Below are 27,939 nucleotides of genomic sequence, written 5' to 3'. Positions count from 1 at the left end.
ATAGAGACCCCCTTTTTGTAGCCCACCACACCCATTCTTTCGGCCCGCTGTTGCTGAAGGAGGGGGCCAGGGCACGCCACTGGATCCTTCTTATCTGTGGTCTGGAGCTGTCTTTTTTTTTGGGCCAAACCGAGAGAGGGTGACATAAACAAGATGATGCTGACTTTGCTTTTTGTTGGGTGTTGCACAAGCACTATAAAAGTGGTATTGTCGTGATGAAGGGCAGAGCCTTGCCGGCATTTGCTATCAAGGACATAGCTGTCGAAACTCAAGTTTGACATTGCCTTACTTGCCATTTTTACCAGTGGTCGCATCTCGATCTGGAGAATTTGATGGATGAATGGACGTTCTTCAAACAATTCACATTTCTGGCAAAGACAGCTCGAAATCACCTAAACTCGATGCTAAAACACTTCAAGGCTACATAATTCGCAAACAAATCCAGCGCTATCTCTCCCATGGTATCAACCCCTCAAAAACAATTTCATAAATCATCCTCAAGCCCTCCCCCTCCTCCCCCTCCTCCCCTCCCACTCCTCATTCAACAAACTCCTCTTACTCCCCTCCCAACCGTCCCACTCACCATGACGATACCCATACTCAAACTCCTCATGCCCCTCCCCCACCGGCGAAATCGCCATCCCCATCCCCATCATCTTGGGCGTCTCCGGACTGTGATCATCGTCCACCGTCACCACGGACAGATTCGACAAAGTCCCAGCCGGTTTAATGATATCCTCCGGCGAAGGGGGAAAAGGCCAGTTAGGCAGCGCGGCGTAATCTATGCTTGGTTTGTGCTGTCGATAACTGTCGTCCTGTTGCTGTTCTGGCCGCTTGTCTTGCAAATTTTGGCAACTTTGTCGCGGTAGGGATATGCCATCTCGTAGACTGTTCTGCTGTAGCAAAACCCTATGCCTCGAACCCGACCTCTCAACCTCCATCCCTGCCCCCCTCACCCGCCCAGGTTGGCGACCACGACTTACACTCCGGTATCTGGGCCCAACCCTCCCTCGGGCGTGAGCTTGCTCTTCCTCCTCCTCAACATCAGAAACACCATCCCCTATCATCACAACATTCCTCAACCGCGACGGCTGCCTCCTCACCCCACCACCATCACCACCACCACCACTACCAAGGACCTGCATACCACCCCCCCTCGCCTGCTGCTGCCCCTGCTCCCAATCATAATTCTCCATCGAGCTATAAATCTGCCTCGACCGACTCGCATTCCGCGATTTGGGCGAGCTAGGCCTCTCCGCACCAATATCCTGCGCAGCACTGGAGTTGCTCAACGCTGACTTTGGGTGTATCTTGAAACTAGCCAACACAGAGGAGAGGTCTGCCCAGTCTTGGGAGTGGGAAGGGGATGGGTGTTCCTCGTCGAGGGGAGTGAGGGTCTGTTCGTGTTTCCAGTGCCAATCGGGGGGTTCTTCGTCTATGGGGGTGGGGGTGTGGTCTTCTTCTTCTTCTTCTCCTTCTTCTTCTTCTGCTGGGGTGGTGGTGGTGATGGTGGCTGGTTGGGGGGCATTCTGTGGCGGGTCGTCTTCTGTCTCGTCAAGGGAGGGCAGTGTTTGTTCGTGTTTCCAGTACCAGTCTGGGACCTCGTTGTCGATTGGGGTTGCTACCCAGACGTCCTCTGCTGAGACTTGGCGTAGTCTGGATGATTCTTGTTGTTTTGCTTCTGGCTCGTCCTCTTCAGGCTCCTCTTGTGCTGTTTCGTTGAGGGAGGGTAGCGTTTGCTCGTGTTTCCAGTACCAATCTGGAACTTCATTGTCGATGGGTGTGGCTACCCAGACATCCTCTGCCACGGTGGTACTAGTGGGTTTTGACGGTGCGGCTTGTTCCGGTCTGGGGCTCTCTCCTGCCTCGGTTTGTTCACCTTCTGCATCCTCGTGGAGTATCTCGTCAAGAGAAGACAACTGTGGCTCGTGTTTCCAGTACCAATTTGGCGGTTCTGTGTCGATCGGTGTGGCATCTCGGACTTTCGAGGCGTCTTGCTGTGTCTTTGCTGGTTCAAGCCCTCCCACCTTCTGGGTTGGCTTTGAGGAGCTCCCCGGCGACACCTCTTCCTCCTCTTGTATCGCCTCTTTGACGGCGGAGAGTGAGTGATCGTGCTTCCAGTACCAGTTTGGTGGCTTAGCATCAATGGGTGTCCCCAACCAGCCCTCCTCAACTTCAAACGGTGTTATTGGCGTCATGCAAGCTCCCCCACCAAAAAGAGCTGACTGCGACCCATCTCGGTATTGCCATGGGTAAGGGCTGGCCTTGTCTCGAAACTTCCACGGGGTCATTGGTATTGATAGCCTCGAAGGACGCGATGCTGCCTTCAGGTCCGGGCTTGGAGTCCGCGATGATCTTGCTGTGGGAATGGCAATGTCTTCGGCAATGGCGCTGTCGATGAGAGTGAATTCTTCCGCACTCGGTCGCACTGGTGTTACAGGTATCTGCAGTCGAGTAGGTGATCGGGGGTTGCTGGGACTCTGGGCATCGGGCTCAGCTGGTGCAAGCCAGGGTAACCGAGCAGAAGACGCAGACTTGGGGGTTGCTGACACAGCCTCTATGCGACTGCTGATCGGATGCGATGTTGGTAGCTCTTTGGGCGTCTCCTGGGCCGGTATCTGGATCTCGAGGGCCTGCGCACGGCGCTTGACGGGCTCAGTCTCGACGTCGGTTTCCTCGGCGTAAGGATTCTCGGCCTCGACCCCTGAGGCATCGGTCAACTTGCTGAGTGGAGGCTGGTCCGTGTCGACCACAAGTAACTCCTTCACTCCACGTCCGAGGACCCCATACACGTAAACTTCCCCTCCTCTGATGCCCAAGACGGCACTTGTTCCCGAGTACATCACATCGTCTTCAGCACCAGTCCGGTTGCAAAAGACGACGATAATCTCCTCCTCACTATCCTCCCGGATCAAAGGCTCAAGACGCTGAACCCAGTACACCAGGGCCTCGAGATCCGGCTCGTGAGGCCGACGGGTGTATTGGCTGGGATCCTGTTGAGATTGCCAGGCCATGCTGACTATGACCACATTTGCGTGTGCTTCCATGACGTGAAATCCGAATTCGAAAGCTTCCCATGGTGTTTCCACCTCGTATGGACTAGACACTGTTAGAAATGTCTAGGGAGAACTCACTAAAGACAGCAGGCTTACTTTATGTCAGTGCAAATACCCAAAGCAACGTTCCCCAAGCCTTCGACATTGCCCCGAAAGAAACCATCCCGCCCTTGGAGTGCCCAGGTCTCATCGGTATAAAATAGGTGTAGCTTCCGGTAGTTGCCAACAGTATCGCCATCTCGGTTTACGATGAGAGCTGAGTTGTAGTGCTCTGGGTTCGCTGGCCATCTTGCGCTCACGTCCACCTTCTCCGGATACCCTACTACAACGGCGCAATCGTGTTTCAGGGCGGTAGTTCGAGCCCAGAGAGAGCTGATTCCAGAGTCACGACGTTCCAAACAGGGAGAGATGTGTTGTAGCGACTTGAAGTTGTAACCTGGATTTGCCCATCAGCATTCTCCGCCCCCCCCCGAGTAAATAATCTGCAATAAACGTACCTGTAAAGGCAAGTTCCGGCAGTACAAGCAAGTCCAAACCATCAAGATCCCCCATGCGCGCCTTGTTCAGTACGGCATCAGCCCGGTTGAGGTTGTTGTCGACATCCCCGACCTGAGGCGCAAACTGTAGACAGGCAATCTTCATGGTGGGCAACCTGCGCCGTTATGCCCCTCCTCTCAAATTGGAAAGCCCAAGTCGACCTGGTGGTCACTTCGAATACTGTGTTTTTAAACAACCAAACAAGATCATTGCAGTCCGGCGTCGTCAATCATTGTATTGTGGAATCTGTCGCAAATGGAAGAATATCCCAACCCCTTTCCAAATCACAAGCACCAAGACGGGAAGCAGATTCAGTCCAGCAAGATCTCAACGGAGAGGGGAACAGCAGCAATGCCCCAAAGGCGCAGGGGTTGCCGTTCACCACGTGGGGATATATGGTTGCTGCGGACGTGAGCTATTCTGGGCGACCGTTCCGAGCTGGGGAAAACGGTGGAATAGGCTGATGGAAAGAGGGTAGCCAACGGGATGGCTTCCCTAAGCGCCGCCAACCTGCCGAGCAGCTCGGTGTTTTGCAGATGTGACCTTTGACCTTGGTTCAAAGCATGCTGCTGGCTACTGCTGTTGCTCTGTTTGAAGGAAACGGTGTGACAAAGAGGAGTCCGTTTATGTCTTGCCCAAGATGTCGAGTTGCGGGGAAGAATCACCCAAGCCGAAGGATTCGTTTTGCTTCTTAGTATCTCGCAATTGCCAGAGGAAGACGCCATGGACCCGGCCCTAATGTAGGAACGGTACATGAAACGTGTGCAGCGCATCTGTCCATGTCCTACAGGTCACGACATCTTGTACCACATTGCGGGGATTCGAGTCCATCATGACCTGCTGTTCATCCAAAGAGAAAAACTCAAAAGACGCTGTGATGAATCCAAGTAGCTGCTGGTGATAGTGCAGGTGATGATGGAAAGAAACATTCAGTGGGGTCTCGGCGTTCCCTCCCGACGTGCATTCTGTGATCAGGACAGCGGACGCTAAATTCGGCTACGCGCCGTGGTGGAATCTGGGCAGATCAGGTGGGGCTAAGTTATCCGTTTCTTTCTTGATTCGATACCCCATTGGTTGGTCACAAATTGACGGACCGATGCCCGTCAAACGCCAGTGCTGCTGATGCGAGTGATTCGGTCCGTGGCAGCCCGAGACCACCGGCCTCGGCGGGGCCGCTCGGCTCGGAAGCCCTTGGTGGGTCCCGTCCCCCGGTGCCGACGCCGTCGCTCCTCTCTCGTTTTCAGCTGAATGCATCTCGACAACCTCAAACAGCAACCATCTTGGCAATGGGTCTCTACCTGGCCAGCACTTTACAGCTTCAGGCATCGTGTCAATCCAGTCTGCAAGAAACAGAGGGGAAGTGTCATTTTTATCCTACTGCAGACAGCAACCTATAGCTGACCGGATATAGATAGTACTTTAATTGGGGTCTGTGCCATGCCACACAAAAGATCTGGTCAGACGGGAGCACGCGAATCTTGCACCAACCTCTGGCCCGCATCGAGACGAGACGTTCATGATCACCAACCCGACCAAGCCGTCATCTTCAACAGACACTCTGGATGACAGAACACCCTCTCGACCCAGATCCTTGAACTGGTGGCTTTTGCCCCGTGTGGTGCAGTAAGGAGTCGCGGGAGCCACAAACTGTCTGCCCTACCAAAGACAGCCAGATAGCCGAGTGTGAGGCACAGCATCACCCAGTAATGCGCGGTGCTTCCGAAGTCAAAGCAAGGCCAGCCTTTCAGAGGGGCCAGGCTGATTGACTTCCGTCTCCTGTCTCCTGTCTCCTGCTTGTCGCAGCCGGCAGTTGAAGACGAAACAGCTAGGGGATCCCGCCGAAGGATCTCAGCTCAGGCACACGAGGCAATCTCGACTTCATCCCACGCCACCATGGCAACGAGCAAACACCTACCGATTTGGCGATAACTTCATTATCCCTCGCTCGACAGCTCATCTGCTGTTCTTTTTATATGTTTCGCAATCTCTCGACGTCCTGCTTCTCTCGTGTTCACCATGTCATGAACTAGTGTCAACTTCTCATTTGCGTTGCCATATAGGTGCGCTTCACAAAACACACCGATGGCATTAAACTCCGTAGGCAAGGTTCTCTCGGTGCTGATTCCATCATCAGAGTTGAAACTGCGTCGATCGCATATCGTCACCGTAAGGCTTTGTCATACTGTGTCAGGCACCGACTTAAACAGCTCGGCATCACCAAAACGTGCAGGCAAACTAAACCTGTGCGCCCCCCCTCGGCGTGGTTCCCAGTGACACAAGCACTAGATAGACAGTGTTGATTTCAATACTGATCACCGAGACACCACAAAGCTAACACTGCCCACAACAACCAGGCGCAGTTTGCTCTCACCCAGAACATCACGGGCACGACTTGGCAACACAACCCCGAAAACCTGGACGAACTGAGGCCAACACACACAAGCCCTTCCCGAACAGGCCGTCTACCGACTTTGGCGCAACCAACTGCAGTGTTTCCCGCGGCTACAGATTTCTTGCATTCCAAAGCACGCAAGAAAGGACAATAGGGACAGGGCTGCCACGAGATCTTGGGTGATGTTGGCTCTGAATAAGCGCCGAGTGGCCCCCTTTCTGCATGCCAAAATAGGTGCTGCCGGCAAATCAAGGCGTCGAACCCCCCACTCTCCCCAGATATCTTGGGATCTCTTGAACCCTCCAGAGTTCCATTGATCTTTTTGTGGATTACCCTTTTTGCCGGTACCGAGCGAAGATATTCTGAGAGAGGCATCATCGCCTGTTCTAAAATCTTCAGCCTCTGCGTCATACCTTCAGAAACCAAGTACAAAGTAACACCGGAGATGGCGTCAGGGGTCGTCTCTCCACATCTGCCCCATGAACTCACTCATCACCAACTCGGGCGGCGGCGAACCTCCGGATTTTCACGCTACATCTTCTGTGCCGCATGAAAATCTTCCAACTCTCTCGGGGTTAGATGTCAGAGTCTGCAGTCAACACCATCATCTTTGTGGAGAGATTCGGACATCCAACATACGAGGCAGGATCTTTTGCGGCACAACCTCAATAGTCTTCTGATTTCCCCTCATCAAGCGATGGGCGGCTTCTAGAAGCGCGCTTAAGTAGGCGATTGACGCGTGATGGTGTTGTACAACCAGTTTGAAATATTGATTTTTGGAGGACATCTAGTCCGAAGCACAAGTCCAATAACTCTAGTCTGCCCACCTCCATCGTCAAAGGTGCGCGCGCCAGGCGCTTAGAGTTTGCCGCAAACACATATCAGCAAAGACTGCTTCCACCGTGTTTTTACAGCAACTGACATCGGACACACCCAAAGTGTCTACGCCGCTGGATGTGGTCAGCTGTGGTACCACCCTGTTCCCTATTCCCACTTTGGCCCCGGTGTCATGGACCACCCGCAATGGCACTGCCTCTCTTTGCCCACTGCCATGCCGCGTACCTTATGCGGCAGCTTGGAGTGCAAAGGCAGAATTCCTGTCCCTCACAGTTGCAGGACCGACTCTCCTTTGTAGAACACTCGGACAAGTATATGAGCTGCCGGTTGCCTGCCCTGCTTTTCTATATCTCCTGTTGTTCCCCAGTTCTCCACCAACAGCCAGAGATGGACCGTGTTTCTTTTGTTCCGATCTCATGGAGCGTCTAAGATGCATGTGGCGTCTCGTCTAAGTCCTGAATCAACGTCCTGTTCTGACCTATCCCATACAACTCGTGTGGTCAGAGCTTTGCGACCGGCACCTACTACGACGACATTGGTTATTCCCCTGAGCGAGTGCTGCGAGTCTCGAACGCCACCGGTCGACTTTAGACCTAGAACGACACTTTCTACAGTTACTGCCACTTCGGTCACCACGGGAGTCCGAGGTCAATCCAATACCAGCCCTCCCTCTCCCTCGCCACCGACTACTGTGGGGATCCTGCCAGGGTTTGCCATTGCAGGCATTGTTGTGGGAATTCTCCTGGTTCTCGCCGGTGCTGCCTTCATATTCTTCCTCTGCCGTCGCAGGAAACAACGTCGGCGGGATTCAGGGACAGCAAGAGAGGCACCCATGTATCACTTTCAGGAATATCAGACCGTCCCGGTCAACCAACCGAGATCATCACCATCACACTCTCCTTCCAACTCCTCCGTGGCTACCGAAGCACTACTCGACTTGGGACTATACGAAAGCGACGACGCCAATGAATACACGTACGGGGCAGTAACACCTCCCCAACCCCAACACGTGGAGCACGAAATGGTACAAATTAGAAAGGCAACGCCCTCCCCTAGAGCCGTGGACCGCCGGAGTGTCGACACAGTCTTTGCCCTGTGGTTCTATGCCACCACGGAGCTTGACCGTCGACGATCAAAGGGTTCTTCCAATCTCGCCGAACTCCCTTCTGCTCCTTCTCCACCGGTACCAGCCTTGCCAGCATCACCACCGCCACCCGTCCCAGCTTCAAATCCAGATACAGCCAGTACCAAACGCTCCTCCAAAGCACGAAGAACATACCTCACCCCTGCTGGTACACCATGGGAACCTAGCAAGCCCCCCAAAACACCCCTTCCCCCTCCGCCACCGGTCTCGGCTCCCTCAACCTCACCAGCCCCACGGAAAACATCCAACCCCCGGTTCTCCCTCTTTCCAGCCCCACCAAAGCCACCCCCGAAGAACATCATGAGGAACATCAACTCAAGCCGGTCACCAATCCCCGCCCCATTGAAGATAACACCCCTGACAAACCACCCTCTACGAACACAAAGATCTGAACCTCAACCACAAGCACAACAAAAGCAACCAGAAACGAGACCCCGAGCCCCCTCAACAGGCATGAAATCCGCCCCCCTCCCCTCCAACAAACCTCTCCCTCTATCACCCCCCATCACCTCAGAAACCAGACCCCCCCAACCCCAACACCGACCCCGCGCCCGGTCTTCCCAATCCCGTCTTGGACGAGTCGGGCTTGGCCTTCAAACAGAAGGCATGGTCAACATCCCACTCAACAACCCCAGTCCGTCCAGCCGTCGGCCAGGAACATCACTTTCTTCCTGCCCGTTTGGTAGGGGAAGACAACAACAACAAACCCAGGAAGCACCCCGACCCGGGACGTCGCTAGGCACAACAACCAGACCTCGCACTCCTGGCACCGCTCCCGCTTCCTCGACAAGATTCAACGACGGCTTGCTGACGCCTCCTATGGGCCAAGGGGCATTCCCTCCTCCGCCGGGAGCGAGTCACAAGACTAGGAGGTCACTTCCTGGGACGAGCGGGAGCAGGTGGTTTGGCGGGTTTGGGGGGTGGAGGAGTCCAAAGTATATTTCTTGATTTGTTTTCACTCTCTTGTTGTCCTCACTTACGACTTTATCTTTGTTGTGAGATAGATCTCGCATTTTCTCACCGTAACGACCAGATTTTTGTTTTTCTCTTCTTTGGTGTAACTATTGTATATTAACGGACTGTATAATATCATGTATTACGGATGTACCTATAGGTAAACGATGGAAAGCATGGAAAAAGGGGGGGGCGTTTCATGGTGGCAGTTGTCAGTCGTTTAGTTTCTTGATTTTTGTCTTTGGATTATGGGAAAGAGAGGCACGCACGGTCGTTCTGCATAAGATACATGGGGATAAACATGGGGGAGGGGCATTGGTTTAAGGAGCATGGAGATAGTAGCATGAATATTGGGTTTTGGGACCAGGGCATTAGGGGCAGGAGCATAATCATAACATAACCAGATCGGGGGCACAGATCCAAGTCAGGAGGCCAACTGTATTTGAACAGCATTTCTATCATCAACCGAACAGATCGCTATACACAAATATCCCTATGGAAAGCACACCCTTACCTCACCCTTTTTTTATAATCCGTGTTTGAGTTCAGGTGTTTCCCTACAATTAATTCACCTGCCCCCTTCAACCAACAACAGAAATCGTACAGTTGATTGACCACCGCAGTTCCGCAACAAAAGACACATAGAGAAGAAGAACCACCACTTTACTATCTTACACCGCCTATCCTATATACACTCCGCCCCCCCCCCGGAAAAGTATTAATCATCCTCCTCCTCCTTCCCATACCTCTCCTCAAAACTAGCCCACATGGCCTGCTCCTTCATCAGCCTCCTCCGCAGCCTCATTTGGGCTTCATACTCCCTCAGCCTAGCATCCGCTTCGAGCATGCTGCCTAGGACCATGCCCGACATTTGGATGTACCTATTTCCTCACATCAGCACTTCCATATTCCACACCAGGTTGGAGGGGACACCTTACACCTTGAACTGAATAGTCAAACCCCTGTACACCGGCGAGAAAGCATACCCCAACCCGCCCAGCACCGCCGTCGCAACCCCCCACTTCAGCGCACCAGAGACCGCACCCCGTGTCGCGGCCCAGGAGGCGTCAACCGCTTCTTCGTGTTTGGCGTTGTTGAGGGAGGTGGGCATCCTTGGTCGCCAGAGAGGTCTTTAGCTTCTAATTGTTGCTCTTGCGTTGGATGGAAATGATCTCAGTTTTTGAGATCGCGTGGTGGGTAGATAATCAGTCTTCAAGAATGGGGATAGGTGGTATCAAGAGTGTGTTGTGTCTTGGCTGCTGTTTGGTGAAACTGAACTTGTCCGTGAGTGATGATGTCGTTGGTGATATGTGAGCTTGAACCCTGACCAGCGTGTTGAAAGACCACTTCCCAAAATTGAACTTCTGTTAATGACCAAACAGGAGCTTCAATATCGCGAGCTGCAACCAAACAAGCACCGTGTACCTCGATCACGCTGCGTCATAAGCTCGTAAGGCTGCTGCGTTTCCGATGCAAGGATGGCGAGGAGGATTGGTTCGAACTATTCCCGGCAGTTTGGCACCCTTCACAAAATAATTGAGACGCTACAGTAAAGTTAACCCTTATTATACTCTGAACTATACCTTAAACGTAAGTAATAGGCCTTAAAGGATTACTTAAAGGCCTGTTAACTATCTTTAAAGGTCTGTTACCTATCTTTAAAGGCCTATAAACTATCTTTAAAGGCATATGGACTATCCTTGAAGGCATATTACCTACTTTAGTGTCCCAATTATTTTGTGAGCAGGGTGTTTCGTCCAACATCAATCCATCACACCACTCCCGCCAAATGGTGGGGCCCCAAGGCCGTCGCAACCGTCGAAGAGCTAAAATCGTGTGAAATTCAGGACGACCTTTTTTTTTTCAAGGCATTTTTTTGAATGGAGAATCTTGTTCAATTCTACTTATTTTTTCTGCACATTTTTTTGGTTTCCTCCCTGTCCTTCTTTGTCTGCGCAGTTCCCAGCTGCCAGCCCTTTCAAAACCAAGAACAAAAAACTCCATTTCTTATGCTCGCTTTTATAACATGATATACACCTGAATTTAAACACTCAACGTCCCCTTAGTACTAGGCACCTCCCCCTCCTTCCCAGCAACCCTCGAAATAGCCTCCCTAATCGCCACCGCCAGCGCCTTGAACGCGCTCTCGGCCCTGTGGTGGTCATTATCCCCCCTAATCACATCCACATGCAGCGTGATGCGCGCCGCCTGCGCGAAGCTTTGCATGCAGTGAGGGATCATCTCGGTGCTCAGATCCCCAATCTTCTCGCGCTTGAGTCCCAAGTCGATAACGCTGTGCGGTCTGTTAGAGATGTCGACCACGGCTCTGCTGAGGGCCTCGTCGAGGGGGCAGTAGGCGAAGCCGAAGCGCTTGATGCCGACGGGGGTGCCGAGGGCTTGGGCAAAGGCGTATCCGAGGGCGATGCAGACGTCTTCGGCCGTGTGGTGGTCATCGACTGTTTTGAAACATTTTAAAATCAGAAAAAGTTCCCTTTGAGTAGGGGGGGGGTGACTAACTGTGCAAATCACCCTTGCAGTTCAGCGCCAGACTCCAGCCCGCATGCTTGGACAGGGCGTGAAGCATGTGGTCCAAGAAACCAATGCCGGTGTTGATGCTGATGGTCTGCGACTTGCTCGTCTGGCTGGCGTGGTCCTGGCCCTTGAAGAGACGGGCGTCGGTGTCTGGGTGGAAGCGCCCGCCGTCGAGATTCAGCGAAAGCTGGATCTTGGTCTCGTTGGTGTCGCGCGCAAAAGCGGCCCAGCGGGGAGGGTGTTCAGCAGTAGCCATTTTGTGATCGGTTGTATACTTTCTTACTCGAAAAAAGACCCTTGTAAATGCCTACTTTCAAGTGTTGCCGCGAATACCTTCTACTTCCGCGAGCGCAACCAAGTCGATGACTGACCAACAAACCGATAAGATAAATCCCAGCTAAATTAACCCCGCCAAAAATTCCAACGAACGAACTTCCCGCCACTTTTTCAACCATTTTTGCCTGCCGGAACACCCCCCTGTTCTCCAACCCATCAAACCGATAAGCAACCTCCCCCAGCTCCGATAAGGCCCTGCCCATGCTCTCAATTCCAAAAATTTCCAGACCACCTTTGTGCCCTGCGCGCATCATCACCACCACCACCACCACCGACAAATCCATTCCCTACCAACCAACCCCCCCCAATTCACCAACCCCCCGACAATAACAATGGCACCAACCCGAACAATAAAAAACAAACACGCCGCCGGCTCCAAATCTTCCTCCTCCTCTTCCGGCCCAAAACGATCCTCTTCATCCGGCGTGAAGAAACCCTCAGGCGGCAAGGGTGCCCCCAAAGGCAAAATCCCCTCCAAAGAACAAAAGTCCAAACCCAACTTCGGCCAAGACCGCAAAAAGAAACCCCGCGTCTACACCGAAAAAGAGCTAGGGATACCAGAGCTGAATATGATCACCCCCGTTGGGGTGACCAAGCCCAAAGGGAAGAAGAAGGGGAAGGTTTTTGTTGATGATAGGGTGCGTTCCCCCCTTCCCTCCCCCCAATCCCCCCTCCCCTATTCCCCCCTGGGCTAATGAAAAAAAAAACATGTAGGAATCAATGTCCACAATCCTAGCCATAGTCCAAGCCGAGAAAGAAGGCCAGATCGAGTCCAAGTTAATCAAGGCCCGCCAAATGGAGGAGATTCGCGAGGCGCGCAAAGCAGAGGCGGAGAAGAAGGAGCAGGAGAGGAAGGCTAAGCTGGATGAGACGAAGGAGTTGATGAGGAAGAAGAGGAAGAGGGGTGATGGGGAGAAGACGAAAAAGGAGGATGAGGAGGAGGATAAGATTGTCAAGGAGGCTGTTTTGAGGGGTACCAAGGCGGGGAGGACGAAGAAGAAGAGTGTTTCTTTTGCGGCCGAGTAGGGGGGGTAATGATGGAGGGGTGTGTGTTTCTTTTATCGGCATATGGATGGGAATTATATGGCGGGCGTTATGATGGCGTTTTTTTTCTTTGGGGGGGAGAGACAAGGGGTGGACAAAATCGGGATGCATTTTTGAAGTTTTCGTTGACTATTGAGAGATACCAATGGATGGAAGAATGGCAAGAGTGCGGTCATCTTTTTACTTTGCTGAGTATGTATGAATGGAGCTCGCAGGGAAGGTGTATATATGCCTGCCTTGTATTGAGAAATAATACCTGACTTGAAGGCGTTATCCTCACAAGAGACGCGCCCAAGAACCACCCACAGAATCATCTTTCATATCTAACCATCATCTGTTTGCCTTGATCCAAGCAAACACTCAACCCCTCCCCCCCCACAGTCACCAACAAACATCCACACCATATATACATCCTCCCTCCCCCCTTGTTCCAGCGAAGTAGCTCAAATGGGGTTAACAGTGAAACGTCTGGCCGGGTCGGTGCTCCCCAAGGATGCGACTGGGTGATGGGAAGCATCCATGGTGGCTGTGTTTGGCAAGCCGACCTGAGGAAAGGCCCGAGCAGGCATAGCTCACCGGGGTCATTAGTCGTATGGGCAAGAAGGGTCCCAAGCTTCGCTTCACTTTTTTCGTGCCTTTTGCTTTTACAACCTGACATCACCACCCACTCATTCCCTCCTTTTTGCCAATGAGAACAGCCCAAGACCGGTCTTTGGCAGCAAGTCTATCACGAAATCTCCGGTTGACGGCCTCACACAAGCAAGTTCTCTACCGTGGGCATGCTAAGTGATTTTAACTATTATTGTATTTTTGTTTTTTTGTTTTTGGACAACCAACAGGCGTCCTTGTCTCAGAACAAAAAAAGACTCCATCAAAGTCTGAGTGTCTCGACATACAGCCGAGCCTGCGCTGCTACATCTTTAGAAAAACAGGTATCAGGCATAACTCGGGCTTCATCTCTCGAGTATCAAGGAACACAGGCACGACTATCAGCACTACTATCGGCACTCAAACAACGGACGTGATAACACCCCTGAATGAGCCACAGGACATGAACTAGTCTAATATTATTTTGTATTCGTACAATCCCCGTCTTCTATCCCTTAACCCAGCCGATGGCCAGTTCCCCTTGTCTTCCAGGAGTCGGGAAGTGGCCCGGAGCCGGCGGAGGCCCCCGTAGAACTGCCCGACGTCTGGGTCCGTGGGCGAAATCCGGTGCCGTACTCGCGTTGGAGAATTCTCGGCGTGGTGACGAGTCGAGACACGAATGCTGGAGTGGCCAACCAATTTCTACCGCCTCCAAACTCGGGCCAGGTGCGTACTAAGAAGTCGTGAAGATGGGCGGCCAAGATACCACAAATCTGTTGGGGCAGAGCGGCAGGGTTCATGATGACGGACATGCCGAGCATGCAATACGGAACAAGCTGGGCTGGCACGGTGAAAAAGAAAAAGTTGGCCTTCATGCCGCGCGAATCTTGCGAACCCGTGTAGCATAGAGCAATAATCAAGGCGCTGATGAGAAAAGGCTGGAAGCCCAGGAAACACTGGGTGAACAGCTATGTGTTTACGGTTAGCTGTCCGTTTACGATGTCGGGCAACATAAGTCGAATTTCCCCAGGTGAAAAAATGTAGGGCGCCGTAAAAACCACACCGAACATATTGAGTATGCTCGGGTCATCCATGGCATCCCACCATGCCCGCACCGCGAACCGACCCGTAAAGCGAAAGAGGGCCGGCCGAGATACGAGGGTGATCTTCCTCGATTCCAGGAACCGCTATAGTTGGGGGAGATAGCACTATGCGGGCAGATAATTCGAGGGTGTTTTGCGTTGTGTGTTGTGTGAAGAGAGCAGAATGCGCAAAGAGAGGGACCTACCAAGATGAAGCCGCTGACCGTTATGAGGTACCAGAGAACCTCCTCCTTCCGTTGGAATTTGGGGTTCCCGGACTCGATCTGGCTGAGATACTGGTAGACGAAGTAGGGATCCAAGATGATGCCCAGCTGGGGACCACTCAACAGAAAGGTGGTGAGGAACCGCCAAATCTGAGGTGGCATATGGAAGATGGCCAGCGAGGAGTGGAAGAACAACCAGCCCGTTGGGATCAATCCCAGATGCCCTCCAATCGACGTGACGAAGATGGCGGTCGCGAGTGTTCGCGCCAATGGCTGTAACTGCCAGTAGGCATCCATCGCGTCCGACATGGTGGCGGTGGTGTGGTGGAGAGAAGTGATGTGTGAACAAAGAAAAGAAGAGCGACTTCCAATTTTCAAATGAAGCTCTCCGGGTCGTAAACTCAAAACGCAAGGGGCATGATCTGCAAGTGGTGGGGGAGGGAGGAGGTTGTGAATGGGAAGAGGGAGGAGAAAGGAAAGAAAGCCCCAGCGGGCTGGGAAAGTGATGATGCGGCTCCAACAAGGCACGAAATGTGATTCGTGTCTTTTTTGGAGCTTGAGAGGGAATGGAAGATGGAGGAAAGTTGCACCAATATGAAATCCTTTTATGGAGGTCGTTGGCTTTGGTGGGGAACGAGAGCTGGAGCCACAGCCCGGCCCGGCTCGGCACCCGTTTGGTGGGGGCCCAGCCGCGTGGAGGGCACTGTGGCTAGAGCACTGAAGCGACGGTGCAGTTATCGATAATCATTTTCCAAACCGGAGCTCTGGTCGTCAGGGTCTTGAAAGAGTGACTCAATTGAGGGGTGGTATAAAGAGATTTTCATGGCTGCTGTCCAAAATTCAGAGTATCTCATTGTTTTTCTCAACTATCTTATGTTTCTGGTGTTATACTAGAGACTGGCATCATCGTTCTTGCGGCAATTCCATCTTGTTGTGCTGTCTGGACCCAGCTCCGGTACCGCCGCCCTAGATATTTTCCAAACCTCGGCGGTGGGCTCTCACTGCTTTGATAAGATCTCACGCAACCCCATCGACCATAGGTGCCCGGCTCTTCACATCTCCCCTCCGTACCCCTTCATTTTGAAACCGGAAACAGTCATGGTGGGCTTCAGTCGATGTGCGTTGAGCCAATTGAGGCAACCTAAAGCTCAATTGGTTCGGTCCTTTTCTCACATCCCATCCCGAGCTTATTCTGCCCCGTCCAGCTCCATCCCCGCGGCCAAGAAGAAGTACATCCCAACCTCAGGCACATACCCCCTCGGCTTCCAGGTGTCAGGCACCATCGTTGGAGTTAAGCCCAGCAACACAACAAAACCAGATCTCGCTCTCTTGACATCCGAAGTACCATGTGCTGCCGCCGCCGTCTTCACCAAGAACAAGTTTCAGGCCGCCCCCGTCACTTTCAGCCGTGCTCTGTTGCAAAAGAAGGGAAATAAGGGCATCCAGGGGGTGGTCATCAACTCGGGATGCGCCAATGCCGTCACTGGAAAGGGTGGTTTGGAGGATGCCGCCAAGATGGCTCAGGCGGCTGACAAGTGCCTCGGTCAGAGTGATAGCACCATTGTCATGAGCACTGGTGTCATCGGACAGAGGCTGCCCATCGACAAGATCATCAACAACGTGCCAAAGGCCCACAGTGCTTTGGGCGGGTCCCACGAGCACTGGCTCACCATGGCCAAGGCCATCTGCACCACTGATACCTTCCCCAAGCTCATCTCCCGCACTTTTACTTTGCCCTCCTCGCCAGGCGTGGAGTATAGGATAGCGGGTACCACCAAGGGAGCGGGCATGATTCACCCCAACATGGCCACCCTTTTGGGTGTTATTGCCACGGATGCCCCTATCTCGTCGTCGGCTCTTCCATCGGTTCTCAAGCACGCCGTCGACCGTTCCTTCAACAGCATCACCATTGACGGTGACACGTCGACCAACGACACTGTTGCGCTGTTGGCCAACGGTATGGCTGGAGGAAAGGAGGTTGTGGAGGGCACACCTGATTATGAGGCCTTCCGTGAGGTTCTCACCAAGTTCTCTACAGAGTTGGCGCAGTTGATTGTGCGTGATGGTGAGGGTGCTACCAAGTTTGTGACAATCAAGGTGGTGGATTCCGCTAGCGAGGAGGCCGCTCGGAAGATTGCGAGCACCATTGCGAGATCGCCACTTGTCAAGACTGCCTTGTATGGCAAGGATGCAAACTGGTACGTTTCCTCAGTCTGTTTGGAATGTGACGACAAAACTGACAAAACATTGATAGGGGCCGCATTCTGTGCGCCACCGGCTACTCCCTGATTTCCGAGCCTAGCGAGCCCATCAACGATGTTCCTGAGATTGTCCCTGAGAAGACCAATGTCTCGTTCGTGCCCACGGATGGCACTGCTGAGCTCAAGCTGTTGGTGAACGGAGAGCCTGAGCAGGTTGATGAGGTGAGTTGACTGAGTTCATGAATTGGGAAGGGCTCACTAACAATTTATAGGCGAGAGCTGCTGAGATTTTGGAGCTCGAGGATCTTGAGATTTTGGTCAGGCTCGGAACTGGCGACAAGCAAGCCACTTACTGGACCTGCGACTACAGTCATGAGTACATGTGAGTTTCCCTTGTCTTCTCAGGCACTGATATCGGCTGACCTGGATAGTACCATCAACGGTGACTACCGCACATAAATGCAAGAACCTATACATCTAGAAATCGAGACCTATACCATATAATGTAAATAAATGAGAATGAACATACCATGGCTGCTTCCAAGATCTATTGTCCATTGTTGCTGCCTGGTGGTGAACTAAGGGGTCAAGGGTTAGGGTTTACCTGCATCTTGAAAAACCACTTTAAGCTAACGCGGTTCAAACGCGTCGCGTCTCCCAATCAGCAATTCAATCCCACAGCTGGCTTCAACCTCCAAAAGTCGAACGTCGCCGACAACCCTTGACTTTTCAGCACAAATCACCTGCTACACAACTGCCGAAAAACTCAAGAGCTCACCGAAAGTCCAGCAAGTCGAGACCGACAAAAACACCACAGCCAAGATGCCAGCCGCAACGACAAAAAAGCCGGAAGCCAACGGGGAGTCCTCCACCGCAGCCTACAAAGCCCAGACAGCCAACCCCAGTGGCAACCCAACCTACGAGCTCCCGTGGTATGTCTCCGAATTCTCCCTTCTCTATCCTTTCAAATGGCTAACATGCTAACCCCCCAGGGTCGAAAAATACCGCCCCGTATTCCTCGACGACGTAGTAGGCAACACCGAGACCATCGAGCGCCTCAAGATCATCGCCCGCGACGGCAACATGCCCCACGTAATCATCTCTGGCATGCCCGGCATTGGTAAGACCACCTCCGTCTTGTGTCTAGCCCGCCAACTCCTCGGGGACGCCTACAAAGAAGCCGTGCTTGAACTCAACGCCTCTGACGAGAGAGGTATTGATGTTGTGAGGCAGCGTATCAAGGGGTTTGCGCAGAAGAAGGTGACCCTCCCGCAAGGGAGACATAAACTTGTCATCTTGGACGAAGCGGATAGCATGACGAGCGGTGCCCAGCAGGCGTTGAGACGGACGATGGAGATTTACAGCAATACGACGAGGTTCGCCTTCGCCTGCAACCAAAGCAACAAAATCATCGAACCCCTCCAGTCGCGCTGCGCCATTCTTCGCTATGCGAAATTAACAGACGAGCAAGTCGTCAAACGCCTCTTGCAAATCATCGATGCGGAAGGTGTCAAGTTCAGTGAGGATGGCCTCGCGGCGTTGGTGTTTAGTGCGGAAGGGGATATGCGCCAGGCGATCAACAACCTGCAATCGACGTGGGCTGGGTTCGGGTTTGTCTCGGGGGACAATGTCTTCAAGGTTGTCGACAGTCCTCACCCGATCAAAGTGCAGGCTATGCTCAAGGCTTGTTATGAGGGGAATGTGGACTCGGCGCTTGACACGTTGAGGGAGCTGTGGGATTTGGGGTACAGCAGTCATGATATTATCTCGACAATGTTTAGGGTGACCAAGACAATTGAGACGTTGAGCGAGCATAGCAAGTTGGAGTTTATCAAGGAGATTGGGTTTACGCATATGAAGGTTTTGGAGGGGGTGCAGACGCTACTGCAATTGAGTGGGTGTGTGGTGAGGTTGTGTAGGTTGAATATGGATCCGAAGAGGTTTGAGAGGAGGTAGGGGAGGCAGATAGATACCCGAGAATTATTTGTTCCATGGAGTTTTGGGGCGTGGAAAATTTGGCGCACGGCAAGGGGGACATGTTTGGAGGGTGGTTTTATTACACGTGATGTACCTACTTTGGAAGGCGAACAAAATGTGATGTGTAATTTTGTAAGTACAGGTGTACAACCTGAGCAGACAACAACAACAACCTCCTTCTTTTCACTTTATAAATGTCAACAAGCAAAAGTGTTGTTTGCTAAAACAATATCTCAAGGCAACTAATTATCATTATTCCCAGCCCCGACAAATCCCTCCCAGCGAAGACATTACCACCCCAAAAAAATCAAGTACAAACCGTCTCATGCACCACCTCCCCCCTCGAATCCCCAAACCTGACCTCCACCAGGTCTAGGTCCCTCTCAGCAACACCATCCCACCCGAACCAAGCCATCCCCCGTCCCCTCTCGCAAACCGTCATCACGGCCGAGTCAGTATCTGCTTTGTACCCCCACCCAACACTGAACTTCCCATCCTTGTCACAGCGCTGTCCGTACCAGCTGTGGGTTGGCTCTACGGACGGGATTGAGATGCTGCAGTTTGCTAGCTGGAGGGTAGTGCTGGAGTAAAGGGAGAAGGTGAACAGGGTTTGGTCGAGGAGGTGGTTGGTTACTGCGAACAAGCAACAGGGTTAGCTTAGGGGGAGGAAACTTGGGGGTGGGAGGGTTTACGGCGGGTGAGGGAGTGGATTTGCCATGTTTCTGGGTTGTCGTTACGGGTGCCGAGGCGGTGTCTCTCCTGGCCGTTGTTGATCTTTGGCCCGTGAAGCTGCTGGCTGGAGGCATACATCGCCGAGATGTGCTTTCGCAGTTGATCACTCATGGTTATATCCCGCCTCTTTACCTTTGTCGGTTTGGATGCTGACAAGGAGCCGCCATGCTGCTGGACAACACCACGGCTTAGTCTCCTCACCATCTTTTTCGACATACCCAGCCCCACGTCAGGGTGCTCCTTCTCGCCAAAAGTGCCGACTCGGTAGGCAGGTCTTTGTCTTGATGACGCAACCTGCCCGTCTGCGAGCTCGGCGTCGGTGAAGTCGAAGAAGGCGTAGACATTGGCTGCTTTGTCGGTGGGCACGATGGTGATGAACCCCATGCTGCTCCAGCCCCCGTTTAGGGAAAGGTTGTCTCCGCATTTTGCTTCGACAAAGTCGGTTTGGTACGCGGGTTTGAAGTTACTGGTAGAGTCGACGGTCCAGTCGCAGGTGATGAAATCGGATTCCGGACCTGGGACGAGGACGAGGTGGTAGGTGCAGGAGCTGCCTTCAGGGGTACAGGTGCGGGCGAGGGACCAGGCTGTCCACTGGCCGACTATCTCTGCTGCTCCTAGGGAGGCTAGAGAGAGGGGAAGGAAAGCTTTGCTGTGACGCATGGTGTTGTGGTGTTGCTTGTCTTTGTTGGTGATCTGAGTGTGGTGTTGATTTACTGTGGGAGACATGTTAGCAACGGGCATTTTATACCCATCGTCGACGACAGAAGAGACTGATGTACCACGTTGAGCCCGTCATAGTCTTCCTCAGCGCTGGAGATATTCTCGTGTCGAAAACGGATGTAACGGCCCTGGTGGAGCAAACAGGCACACTGCCTTTAGTTTGGATCGCATCCTTGCATCATGTAGTGTGATTGTTGAAGCTCGGCTTACTTTTCTCATGGGCCTGGTCAGACGTAGAACCGTTGGAATGTCTCGCGTGCTGTCCGAGAACAGGACCCCTTTGTTGATTGCCTCTGCCGCTCTGTGTCCTCGATGATGTGATATTGAGTGTGGCAAAATAGTGACGATATAGGCCTTCCATCCAAGACAGTGGAGAAGTATGCCAGTTCTCCCATGGTACAAGATCTGATTCATTGTCTTGTCTTATTCCTCCTGACTGTCTGTAGCCGTGTCCAAGCCTATCTGGCCCGCTTTTCAAAATACATGTAATCCCAGCGGTGAGACCAAATGGTATACTGTAGATTCTTGATTCGGCTGTCTCGATCCAAGTCAAGGTGTTGATCAGCTCGTGGCTACCCGCGTTTTGGGTAGAGACTCGTGGCGAGGCTTCAAGCCGTCTGCTGGGTACAAGGCTTATGCCTTCATTGTCAAAATGTTTGCTCTCGAATCCTAGCCTGGTGGATGATGGTTCGTCTCGCCAAGTCTGATTGATATTGCTGTGATCGTGATCCTGTTCAGAGTCAGTAGGACGACAATGACTGTGTAATCTAGTTAACAATCGGTGTCGTTGTGACCGGTCAGCTGGAAACTTTGACATTCGCGAAACTTCTGGTCGCCAAGCGGCGTATCACGATGTTTATATCTCTAGATTACGTACGCCTGGCACTTCTCCTCACCGGCAAGGCTCCAGACCGCACTACAAACGGAGAATATAACCTGTTTGTGGCTTGACGTGGCTGTCATGGCACTGTTTGCGTTCACATACCAAGTTTGCTGCCATCTGTAGTCATATAAGGACCGCAGTCAACAGACCTGGTGATCATTTCTGAACAGCAAACGGCCATCAATAGGAGTAGATGCTCGAAATTACTCGGAGGCTGACTGCGCTGCAGGAAACACAGCAGCAATTTGCTATAGGTCCGGATGCGCAGTATCACTGACTCAGGCTGCGCTCCTCAGTCTGGGGCAGATAGAATCCCCCGCCAGGAAACCTGCTGATCCCCTTTTCTCCTTCGGCAGAGAAGAGAAAGTCAGGTCTTGGATGGCGTCGCACACGGTGTTGACTCCTCTGAGTGCAGCTGCAAGGGTCCTTTCAGAGTGGTGGCTTGGAATCTGGCATGATGATCAGTGGCAGCTTCAGGTTCTAGACCTACGGGAGAAGAATTGCTCCTCCAAAATCATGGTCAGTCAGCTTCCCTTCCAGCGGCTATCATCTAGCCAAGTGGCAACCTTCAACAGTTGTGAGTCTGCCATGTGATCTTTTCAACATTCGGTGTGTCGTTAATGTTCTCGACATGACCGGCGGCGGCCGCATGGCGTTCTCGTGGTGGTGGCCCTCTCTTCCAGGACGGGTGCGCCTCTGAACGGTTTCGGCAATCCTCTCCCGTCGGGAGAACTGCGCGGACCCGGCACGGCGGTTCCAAGCGCCGGAGGGCCACCTCTCTGCTGCTGGGCGAAGCGATCATCATACTCCAGTCGATATCACCTGCCCCTCCATTTTCATTTTGTCATGCGGAGAATCCTGGTAGAGACTGGCCATATTCAACCCACGTCGCTGGGAATGAGTACTATATTGCTTTATGCTGTTGGTCCTGATGTTGTTTGCTTCGGGTCTTGTGAGTGGGTGGGTGAATGTCCTGCATCAAAATATGCCCCTGGTGGGAAAAAGATTGGAAAAATGCCTAGCGTACGATAAAGTTGGTGATCACCGGGGGTGTACACACCTGCCAAGCTTTGTCTTGGGCAAAGCCAAGCGATGCCTCCCGTTGCTAGCTCTCTTGCTCCTCTTCCTAGCTCTTCTCGGCCGTTCAACGAGTCCAACAACATGGGATGATTTTCCGCGGGAGAAGACGAGAACTTCAGCTCAACAGTTTGGAAGCTTGTTTCCCAGTACCACTCAACCATCTCTCCCGGTTGGTCAACCTCGCCCTCTCTCCCCAGCTCTGGCTTCCACTGGCTGTCATTGGACTGCCAGGTCCGACGGCTACCCTCCCTCTTCTTCGAGCCTGGGGAAAAACACCGGTAGATCCTCGCAGGACGACAAGAAATGTTTCGCTTGTCTGGCCATTCAGCATTGTCCGGGACTATCCGTCAGCAGTTTTACGCGCCCGTGAAACAAATCTGACCGTGGCGCCATTGACCAGTCGGTGGTTGCATCGACCCTCCCACACAGCCTGTCGGTTTCCTCCTCCCTGTGCTTGCCGTGATTGGGTCGTCGCCCTGGCCCCCAAGCCCGATAGACGGACGACACGGCTTTCCGAGCGAGGTCCTCGAGGCTACCAACGACCCAGTGCGTCGAGTGTGAAATTTCATCTGGGTACAATCCAAGCAAAAGGTGAGCAATTCAGGATGAAGAACAAGGTCAGAGATGGCATGTTCAGCGAGCTTCTCTCTGGCTCATGTTGAGTGATGGAACCGCTGTAAGGTCTGTGGATGGCCAGTCGCCTGCGTGTAAGTTGGACGGTGCTACTTTCTGGTGTTTACTCACTGTCAAGTAATTGTACTGTGCTACCGACCAGGCCTACAATCGGTGGCGAGCAAAGCCCAACTGCATGGGCAGGGCTAGGTAATCTGTATTGGCCATCTCCCCCACCATCTCAAGTGAGGTATACTAACCATGTCCAACCCAGTGGCTGCTTTTCTTTTCGAGCCTTGCTTTCTTCCTCTCTCTTCCAGGATTCACGCCTGATATATCCCCGATCCTATGTCCTCTATTTTGGGACTGCCGGGTGAAGGAGAGTTGAGTTAGTTGCCTCTACGAATAGAACAGGCTGCTTGGTCACGAGCAGTTTATTCTATGAATATGGCGTCCCATATCCGGCAACGGGACGCCGAGCCCAGTACAAGCCTCACTCCTGGAGCCATAGCAGGAATCGCCTGCGGATCCGGAGCCATCTTTATCGGCGCTGCCGGCCTCTTCATTCTCTACTGGAGACGAAACCGCCAATATGACCGAGAAGACGACCTCTACCGAACCGACTCCGAGGAAAATGTCTTCCGCGCTGGTGCCATCCCCGCGGTGTCATATACACTCGACTACAAAATCCATAGCCCACAACAACAACAACAACAACAACAACAACAACACCAACATCACAAAGCCAGCAGCTCTTACAGCTACTCCCCCGAAAAGGCCGCCTACCCTTTCTCCCCGCTAAGCACCAACTCCAGCTCCGGGCCCGGCAGCGCAATGCCCACTCACCCAGCCTACATCCCCAGGGCTATGGTCCGCGGCATACCAGTATCAAGCAATTTTTCTCCCCAACCAACACCACCGTCCAACCCTCCTCAACAAGAACCCCTTCCTCATTTCACCTTCCCCCAAGAACCCGAAAACCCAACCCCCCGGTCCCAACGCCCCTCCCCTTTAAACCTCAACACCACCTCCCCCTCCTTGCCGTCAACCCGTAAACAAGCCCCCAAACTGCTCCTCTCCACCTCCAACTCCAACCCCCTCCCCGGAAAACAAAACGCCACCATCTCCGGCCCCTTGGCATTTCCATCCCACTACCAACCCCCTCCTAACCTCCCCTCTCCCCCGCAAAAACACCCCAAACCCAAGAGGATCCGCAACCCCCACGATCAAATCTACGACGATGATTCCTCATCAGGTGAAGACGACAATACCCACCCCAAAGAAATGGAAAGTTATGAGGAGAGCGACATCCAGTATTATCACCAACATCACCACTACCACCACCAAGATAAACGGACTTTTAGGGAGAGGTCGTTGTCTGGTTCAGGGGGAGGATCGCAGCCCAGCTCGGGGGGGTTGCCACCACACGAACAGGGGAAGAAGAGCAGAAGAAAACGCTTCTCAGGCGGATCATCGTCTCAGCCGGCACAGCAGCCGGCACAGCAGCAAAGGGGGAATAGACATTATGCCGAGATTGAGATTGGGAGGGGGAGTGATATTTGGTAGTTTTTCTCTCATGAAATTTCTTTTGTAAAGGGTAAATGGTTGGACAAGGTTGGTAGGACGTTCAAGGCCAGGTTATGGAATTGGGTCAGGAATGGGATGGGTTGGGCTTTCTAGCTGGACTGGGGAGTTCGAATGGTTTTTTAACATGTGATGGGGAGAGAATATACAAATCATTACAAAACACATGATTGTCTGCAGATTATATGGCTGGGGGTAGGGTTGTTAGATCTTGCCTGACATGATTGGATATGAAATAAACCCTTAAATGTCGGTCATTTGGTAAACAGCTAACCACTGCTCACTCGTCTTACTGAAAAATATCTGGACCAATTACCAACTGTGCATACACTGCTACACTATCCTTTTGTAAACGCATATACCGTTTCAGAACCTCATTGAAAAAGATGTTTTTCTCAGTTAAATTCAAATCTAACCTTGAACACATTGATATCATTTCATCCCAAGCCTCCAACGAGACTGACTCAACCCCCCACCTCCTACAAAACAGGACAGCCCCATCATGACAACAACACCCCTCAGCCCCACCCATCTCACCTCCCCATGATATCCCCCCATTCTCCCCATGATGACCAGGCGGCAAGCTTAAATCCAAATGACTCAAACTCGCCAAACTAATCGCATCATACCCCCCTCCCCCCCCTCTCACCTCTTGTTGTCATCCCCCTCAAAAACCCCGGCTCAACCACGGGCGCCACCCTCCCCCTCCCTTTCCTATCCCCAACCCCCTTCTCCTGATCATCCACAAGAACCACCATCCAAACCCCCACCCTCCCATTACTCCCCACCAACGGCGTACAATGTACCCACCTCGTCCCCCTCCGCTGACCTCGTCAACCACCTCACCTTTGCCGTGACAACACCACCCCCTCCTTAAACACTTGCTCCAACTCCTGCCTTACCCTGTCAGACCCGCCAATGCGAGAGAGAACAGATGTTTGGAGGATCCCTGGGAGACGGAGGGAAGGTGCCACGAAAAGAGTGTGGAGGGAGGGGTAGGGGCGGAGTAGGAGGCAGTGGGAGTAGATCCCCGTTAGCTTACCCTCGACAGGTCAGACAGCTCTTCCATGTCGGCTGAGAGGGGGGATTAGAAGAGGGGTCGGGGGATGTGGTTGTCGTCGGGTTTGGCCCAGTTGGGTGTTTCGTCCTCGTGAGCGGGGGAGTGACAACCGCCGCCGTGGTTGCGGACAATTTCGATTTCTGGGGCGGTCAACACCTCGGCGAGGTGACGGAGGGCAAGCTGGGGTGAAAAAAGGTTGGTTTCTGGGCTGTTGTCAGAATCTGGGCGCCAATCCTGTACCGCGTACCCCTTGGCTGTCGAGCAACGGGGCGCACATGAGGAGGTTCATGAACGGGAAGCCGTCTCCGTCTGTAGTTGAGAATGGTTTCATAATGCTCCTTGCCCGCTGCTAGCTTGTCATGGATCCTGTCGATACTGACAGGGTTTGTTTTCGGCCCTTGGAGAAAGCGGCAGTTTTCGAGGAGTCTGTTCGTGTCAAGGAAAACACACGAGACTGGGGAGATATGATGTGCCCTGAATCCGCCTCCCATTCTTGACTGGTTGTGCCAGGTTGAGAACCACATTATGGAAGAGAAACCGAAATAAGGAGTATGAATGTTTACCTGTTTAGGCCCCTCAGCCTACTGGGGATGGGACTGAACCTTCCAGGTTGCCCACAAAGTCAGGAGAATCATTGTTGTGTCTGGAAAGAAGGAAGCGCCCAAGTTTGTTTCCTGGAGATGGCAGGTGCCATCGGAAATGGGCCCGCATATTCTCGCGAGGTGGTCAAGAATCGAGAGGAGCTTCTGGGTGGAATTTCCGGCACATCGCGAGAGAGACTTCCGAGATGCTGTCCCCTGTCCTGTCGGCAGTCGGGCTGTTTCTAATGAAACTCTTAGAACAACCGTTGAATTCGCCCAGATGGTAAAGCCCGCCGAACCGAGCCAGAGCCACATGGTAAAGGCAACCGGCTGGAACTGGTCTTTAATCAAAATCTTAAACTCTCGATCGCTATTGAAGGCACACACAGGCTAGAGAGCGTAGCAGCATATAGCTGCCGTTTCATGTTGACGGTTTCCATTGACTGACGTTGATTAGTCAAACCTACTTGCTCTCGACATGAGAATGAATTGGCTTCGCTGGGCACAGCCTCGCACGTGAAGGGAAATCGCCAGTTGCGCAGTCGGGCAGTTTCATTACGACCAGTATCCCATGCTCAGTTCTCCTTCCCGCTGAACCATCTACCCCAGGCTGATAGATGTATCTGCCTGGATAACGGAACGAACGCCCCTTCTCTCTCTTGTTGCGAAGAGGCAAGAACGAAAGCCAATGGCTCGATTCTAACTGTTTGACAGGCACTAGCGAAATAAGGTTCAACGGCTGGGTACATGGATGCGGGTACAACGTCAAGAGCGCTTGCTCGGCAGATGGAATTGACTGATGGAAACGCTGGAGGGGCTGCATCTCCCATCAGCCAACAGAACCTCTTTTTCGGGATCTTTATATGTACGATGATGACTCGGAATCCTCTGGGCGCATGGGACCTGGCAGCAAGCGGCAGAAGGTACAGAGTAAGTATAAGCCTATGCTGCGACGTTGATCAGGTCCAGTCTCACTGTATAACATGTGAACACTCCCGTTTTAGTGGCTGCACAACATCCAGAGTATACCTAGCCCCACTCGACTGGAAACAAACAGAACACCAAACGGTTCATACCTCCCTCCTGGCCCGCCTGCGACCTCCCTTCACGACGATCCACTCGATGTTGACGGTTTGATAACAGGATGGATGCAGGGGTTTAATGAGCACGACACGAACCAGACGCGCGGATGCCCGTCCACGACACGTCCAACGTCGGCCAAAGCTTGGAGGTGGGGTTGTGAGTGGCCGGCCCACCCCTCCCGCGAACGGCCTCAGCCACTCAGTAGGAGGATTCCCCCCATCGTGAAAGCTGGGCAGAAACAACAACAACAACAACAACAACAACAACATGCCCAATCGAGAGAGAAACGCAAAACAGTCATCGCGAAAGACTCAACAATATTTTGTCTCATCGTACCTCCCCTCTCCGTGTTTACCGTCAGAAGACCTCATCTCCAGTGCTCCACTCCACCACCGCAAAGATTATAGGGAGGGGTTGGTATCATTTGAATGTGCGCTCACAGAGGGGGGCACTCGGACCCGTTGAGTGTGAGGTCGAGATGAGGGGTTGTGCTGCTGCGTTGACGATAGCATACAATCATACCTTGCTAAATCAGACCAGGTTGATACTGATAGCCATCCACTGCTATCCCAACCTCCACGGACTATGTGAAGGATATGAATAGGACCTAGTAGCTGAGTGTGGGGTCTACCTACATCATGGGACAACGTGCCAGACGAGAGCTTCCAAAAGTTCTATAGGGACGGGGAGACAATGGGGA

At 52.8% G+C, this 27,939-nt stretch overlaps 11 protein-coding genes across 11 annotated transcripts; 6 read left to right on the top strand and 5 right to left on the bottom strand.

The window, feature by feature from the left end:
- Window positions 1-497: 497 nt before the first annotated feature.
- On the bottom strand, window positions 498-4,496 carry QC761_202890 (uncharacterized protein; the record flags this gene model as incomplete). The annotated part of the gene is made up of 3 exons (XM_062876014.1): window positions 3,554-4,496; window positions 3,153-3,492; window positions 498-3,099 (listed from the first exon to the last, which is right to left on the bottom strand). Exons 1-3 carry the CDS (start codon window positions 3,696-3,698, stop codon window positions 498-500), a joined length of 3,087 nt encoding a protein of 1,028 aa, XP_062734567.1. The 5' UTR covers window positions 3,699-4,496.
- A 312-nt stretch (window positions 4,497-4,808) lies between these two features.
- On the top strand, window positions 4,809-6,139 carry QC761_0034080 (uncharacterized protein; the record flags this gene model as incomplete). Its single annotated transcript, XM_062872297.1, has 2 exons — window positions 4,809-5,759; window positions 5,948-6,139. Exons 1-2 carry the CDS (start codon window positions 5,676-5,678, stop codon window positions 6,137-6,139), a joined length of 276 nt encoding a protein of 91 aa, XP_062734566.1. The 5' UTR covers window positions 4,809-5,675.
- A 1,113-nt stretch (window positions 6,140-7,252) lies between these two features.
- On the top strand, window positions 7,253-8,914 carry QC761_202880 (uncharacterized protein; the record flags this gene model as incomplete). Its single annotated transcript, XM_062876013.1, has 1 exon — window positions 7,253-8,914. The coding sequence occupies one exon, from the start codon at window positions 7,253-7,255 to the stop codon at window positions 8,912-8,914; it is 1,662 nt and encodes a 553-aa protein (XP_062734565.1).
- Window positions 8,915-9,624: 710 nt separating this feature from the next.
- Window positions 9,625-10,545, bottom strand: QC761_202870 (uncharacterized protein). Its single transcript, XM_062876012.1, has 2 exons — window positions 9,859-10,545; window positions 9,625-9,801 (listed from the first exon to the last, which is right to left on the bottom strand). The coding sequence occupies exons 1-2, from the start codon at window positions 10,029-10,031 to the stop codon at window positions 9,639-9,641; spliced, it is 336 nt and encodes a 111-aa protein (XP_062734564.1). The 5' UTR covers window positions 10,032-10,545; the 3' UTR covers window positions 9,625-9,638.
- A 121-nt stretch (window positions 10,546-10,666) lies between these two features.
- Window positions 10,667-13,136, top strand: LOC1 (60S ribosomal subunit assembly/export protein). The gene is made up of 2 exons (XM_062876010.1): window positions 10,667-12,426; window positions 12,503-13,136. The coding sequence occupies exons 1-2, from the start codon at window positions 12,121-12,123 to the stop codon at window positions 12,812-12,814; spliced, it is 618 nt and encodes a 205-aa protein (XP_062734563.1). The 5' UTR covers window positions 10,667-12,120; the 3' UTR covers window positions 12,815-13,136.
- Window positions 10,770-13,192, bottom strand: HIS3 (imidazoleglycerol-phosphate dehydratase). The gene is made up of 2 exons (XM_062876011.1): window positions 11,438-13,192; window positions 10,770-11,376 (listed from the first exon to the last, which is right to left on the bottom strand). Exons 1-2 carry the CDS (start codon window positions 11,706-11,708, stop codon window positions 10,964-10,966), a joined length of 684 nt encoding a protein of 227 aa, XP_062734562.1. The 5' UTR covers window positions 11,709-13,192; the 3' UTR covers window positions 10,770-10,963.
- A 602-nt stretch (window positions 13,193-13,794) lies between these two features.
- On the bottom strand, window positions 13,795-16,113 carry QC761_202840 (uncharacterized protein). Its single transcript, XM_062876009.1, has 2 exons — window positions 14,709-16,113; window positions 13,795-14,388 (listed from the first exon to the last, which is right to left on the bottom strand). Exons 1-2 carry the CDS (start codon window positions 15,033-15,035, stop codon window positions 13,936-13,938), a joined length of 780 nt encoding a protein of 259 aa, XP_062734561.1. The 5' UTR covers window positions 15,036-16,113; the 3' UTR covers window positions 13,795-13,935.
- ECM42 (Arginine biosynthesis bifunctional protein ArgJ, mitochondrial) lies at window positions 15,507-17,386 on the top strand (the record flags this gene model as incomplete). Its single annotated transcript, XM_062876008.1, has 4 exons — window positions 15,507-16,924; window positions 16,981-17,149; window positions 17,200-17,309; window positions 17,359-17,386. Exons 1-4 carry the CDS (start codon window positions 15,825-15,827, stop codon window positions 17,384-17,386), a joined length of 1,407 nt encoding a protein of 468 aa, XP_062734560.1. The 5' UTR covers window positions 15,507-15,824.
- Window positions 17,387-17,749: 363 nt separating this feature from the next.
- RFC4 (replication factor C subunit 4) lies at window positions 17,750-19,110 on the top strand (the record flags this gene model as incomplete). Its single annotated transcript, XM_062876007.1, has 2 exons — window positions 17,750-17,859; window positions 17,920-19,110. The coding sequence occupies 2 exons, from the start codon at window positions 17,750-17,752 to the stop codon at window positions 18,881-18,883; spliced, it is 1,074 nt and encodes a 357-aa protein (XP_062734559.1). The 3' UTR covers window positions 18,884-19,110.
- Window positions 19,111-19,561: 451 nt separating this feature from the next.
- On the bottom strand, window positions 19,562-20,296 carry QC761_202810 (uncharacterized protein; the record flags this gene model as incomplete). Its single annotated transcript, XM_062876006.1, has 1 exon — window positions 19,562-20,296. One exon carries the CDS (start codon window positions 20,294-20,296, stop codon window positions 19,562-19,564), a length of 735 nt encoding a protein of 244 aa, XP_062734558.1.
- A 3,076-nt stretch (window positions 20,297-23,372) lies between these two features.
- Window positions 23,373-24,497, top strand: QC761_202800 (uncharacterized protein; the record flags this gene model as incomplete). Its single annotated transcript, XM_062876005.1, has 1 exon — window positions 23,373-24,497. The coding sequence occupies one exon, from the start codon at window positions 23,373-23,375 to the stop codon at window positions 24,495-24,497; it is 1,125 nt and encodes a 374-aa protein (XP_062734557.1).
- Between the last annotated feature and the right edge of the window lie 3,442 nt (window positions 24,498-27,939).

The sequence above is a fragment of the Podospora bellae-mahoneyi genome, chromosome 2 (assembly GCF_035222275.1).
Source record: "Podospora bellae-mahoneyi strain CBS 112042 chromosome 2, whole genome shotgun sequence".
Taxonomy (NCBI): Eukaryota; Fungi; Ascomycota; class Sordariomycetes; order Sordariales; family Podosporaceae; genus Podospora; species Podospora bellae-mahoneyi.
This window is presented reverse-complemented; position numbering and strand designations above follow the sequence as displayed.

Bases quoted from the DNA above. Each gene is read 5' to 3' on its own strand.
- HIS3 (XM_062876011.1), bottom strand. From the start codon at position 11,708: ATGGCTACTGCTGAACACCCTCCCCGCTGGGCCGCTTTTGCGCGCGAC. The intron at 11,377-11,437 runs GTTAGTCACCCC...GTTTCAAAACAG, and splicing joins CTGCAAGGGTGATTTGCACA to TCGATGACCACCACACGGCC.
- QC761_202840 (XM_062876009.1), bottom strand. From the start codon at position 15,035: ATGTCGGACGCGATGGATGCCTACTGGCAGTTACAGCCATTGGCGCGA. The intron at 14,389-14,708 runs GTAGGTCCCTCT...GTAAACACATAG, and splicing joins CGGTCAGCGGCTTCATCTTG to CTGTTCACCCAGTGTTTCCT.
- LOC1 (XM_062876010.1), top strand. From the start codon at position 12,121: ATGGCACCAACCCGAACAATAAAAAACAAACACGCCGCCGGCTCCAAA. The intron at 12,427-12,502 runs GTGCGTTCCCCC...AAAAACATGTAG, and splicing joins AGGTTTTTGTTGATGATAGG to GAATCAATGTCCACAATCCT.
- QC761_202870 (XM_062876012.1), bottom strand. From the start codon at position 10,031: ATGCCCACCTCCCTCAACAACGCCAAACACGAAGAAGCGGTTGACGCC. The intron at 9,802-9,858 runs GTAAGGTGTCCC...GTGAGGAAATAG, and splicing joins TTGACTATTCAGTTCAAGGT to GTACATCCAAATGTCGGGCA.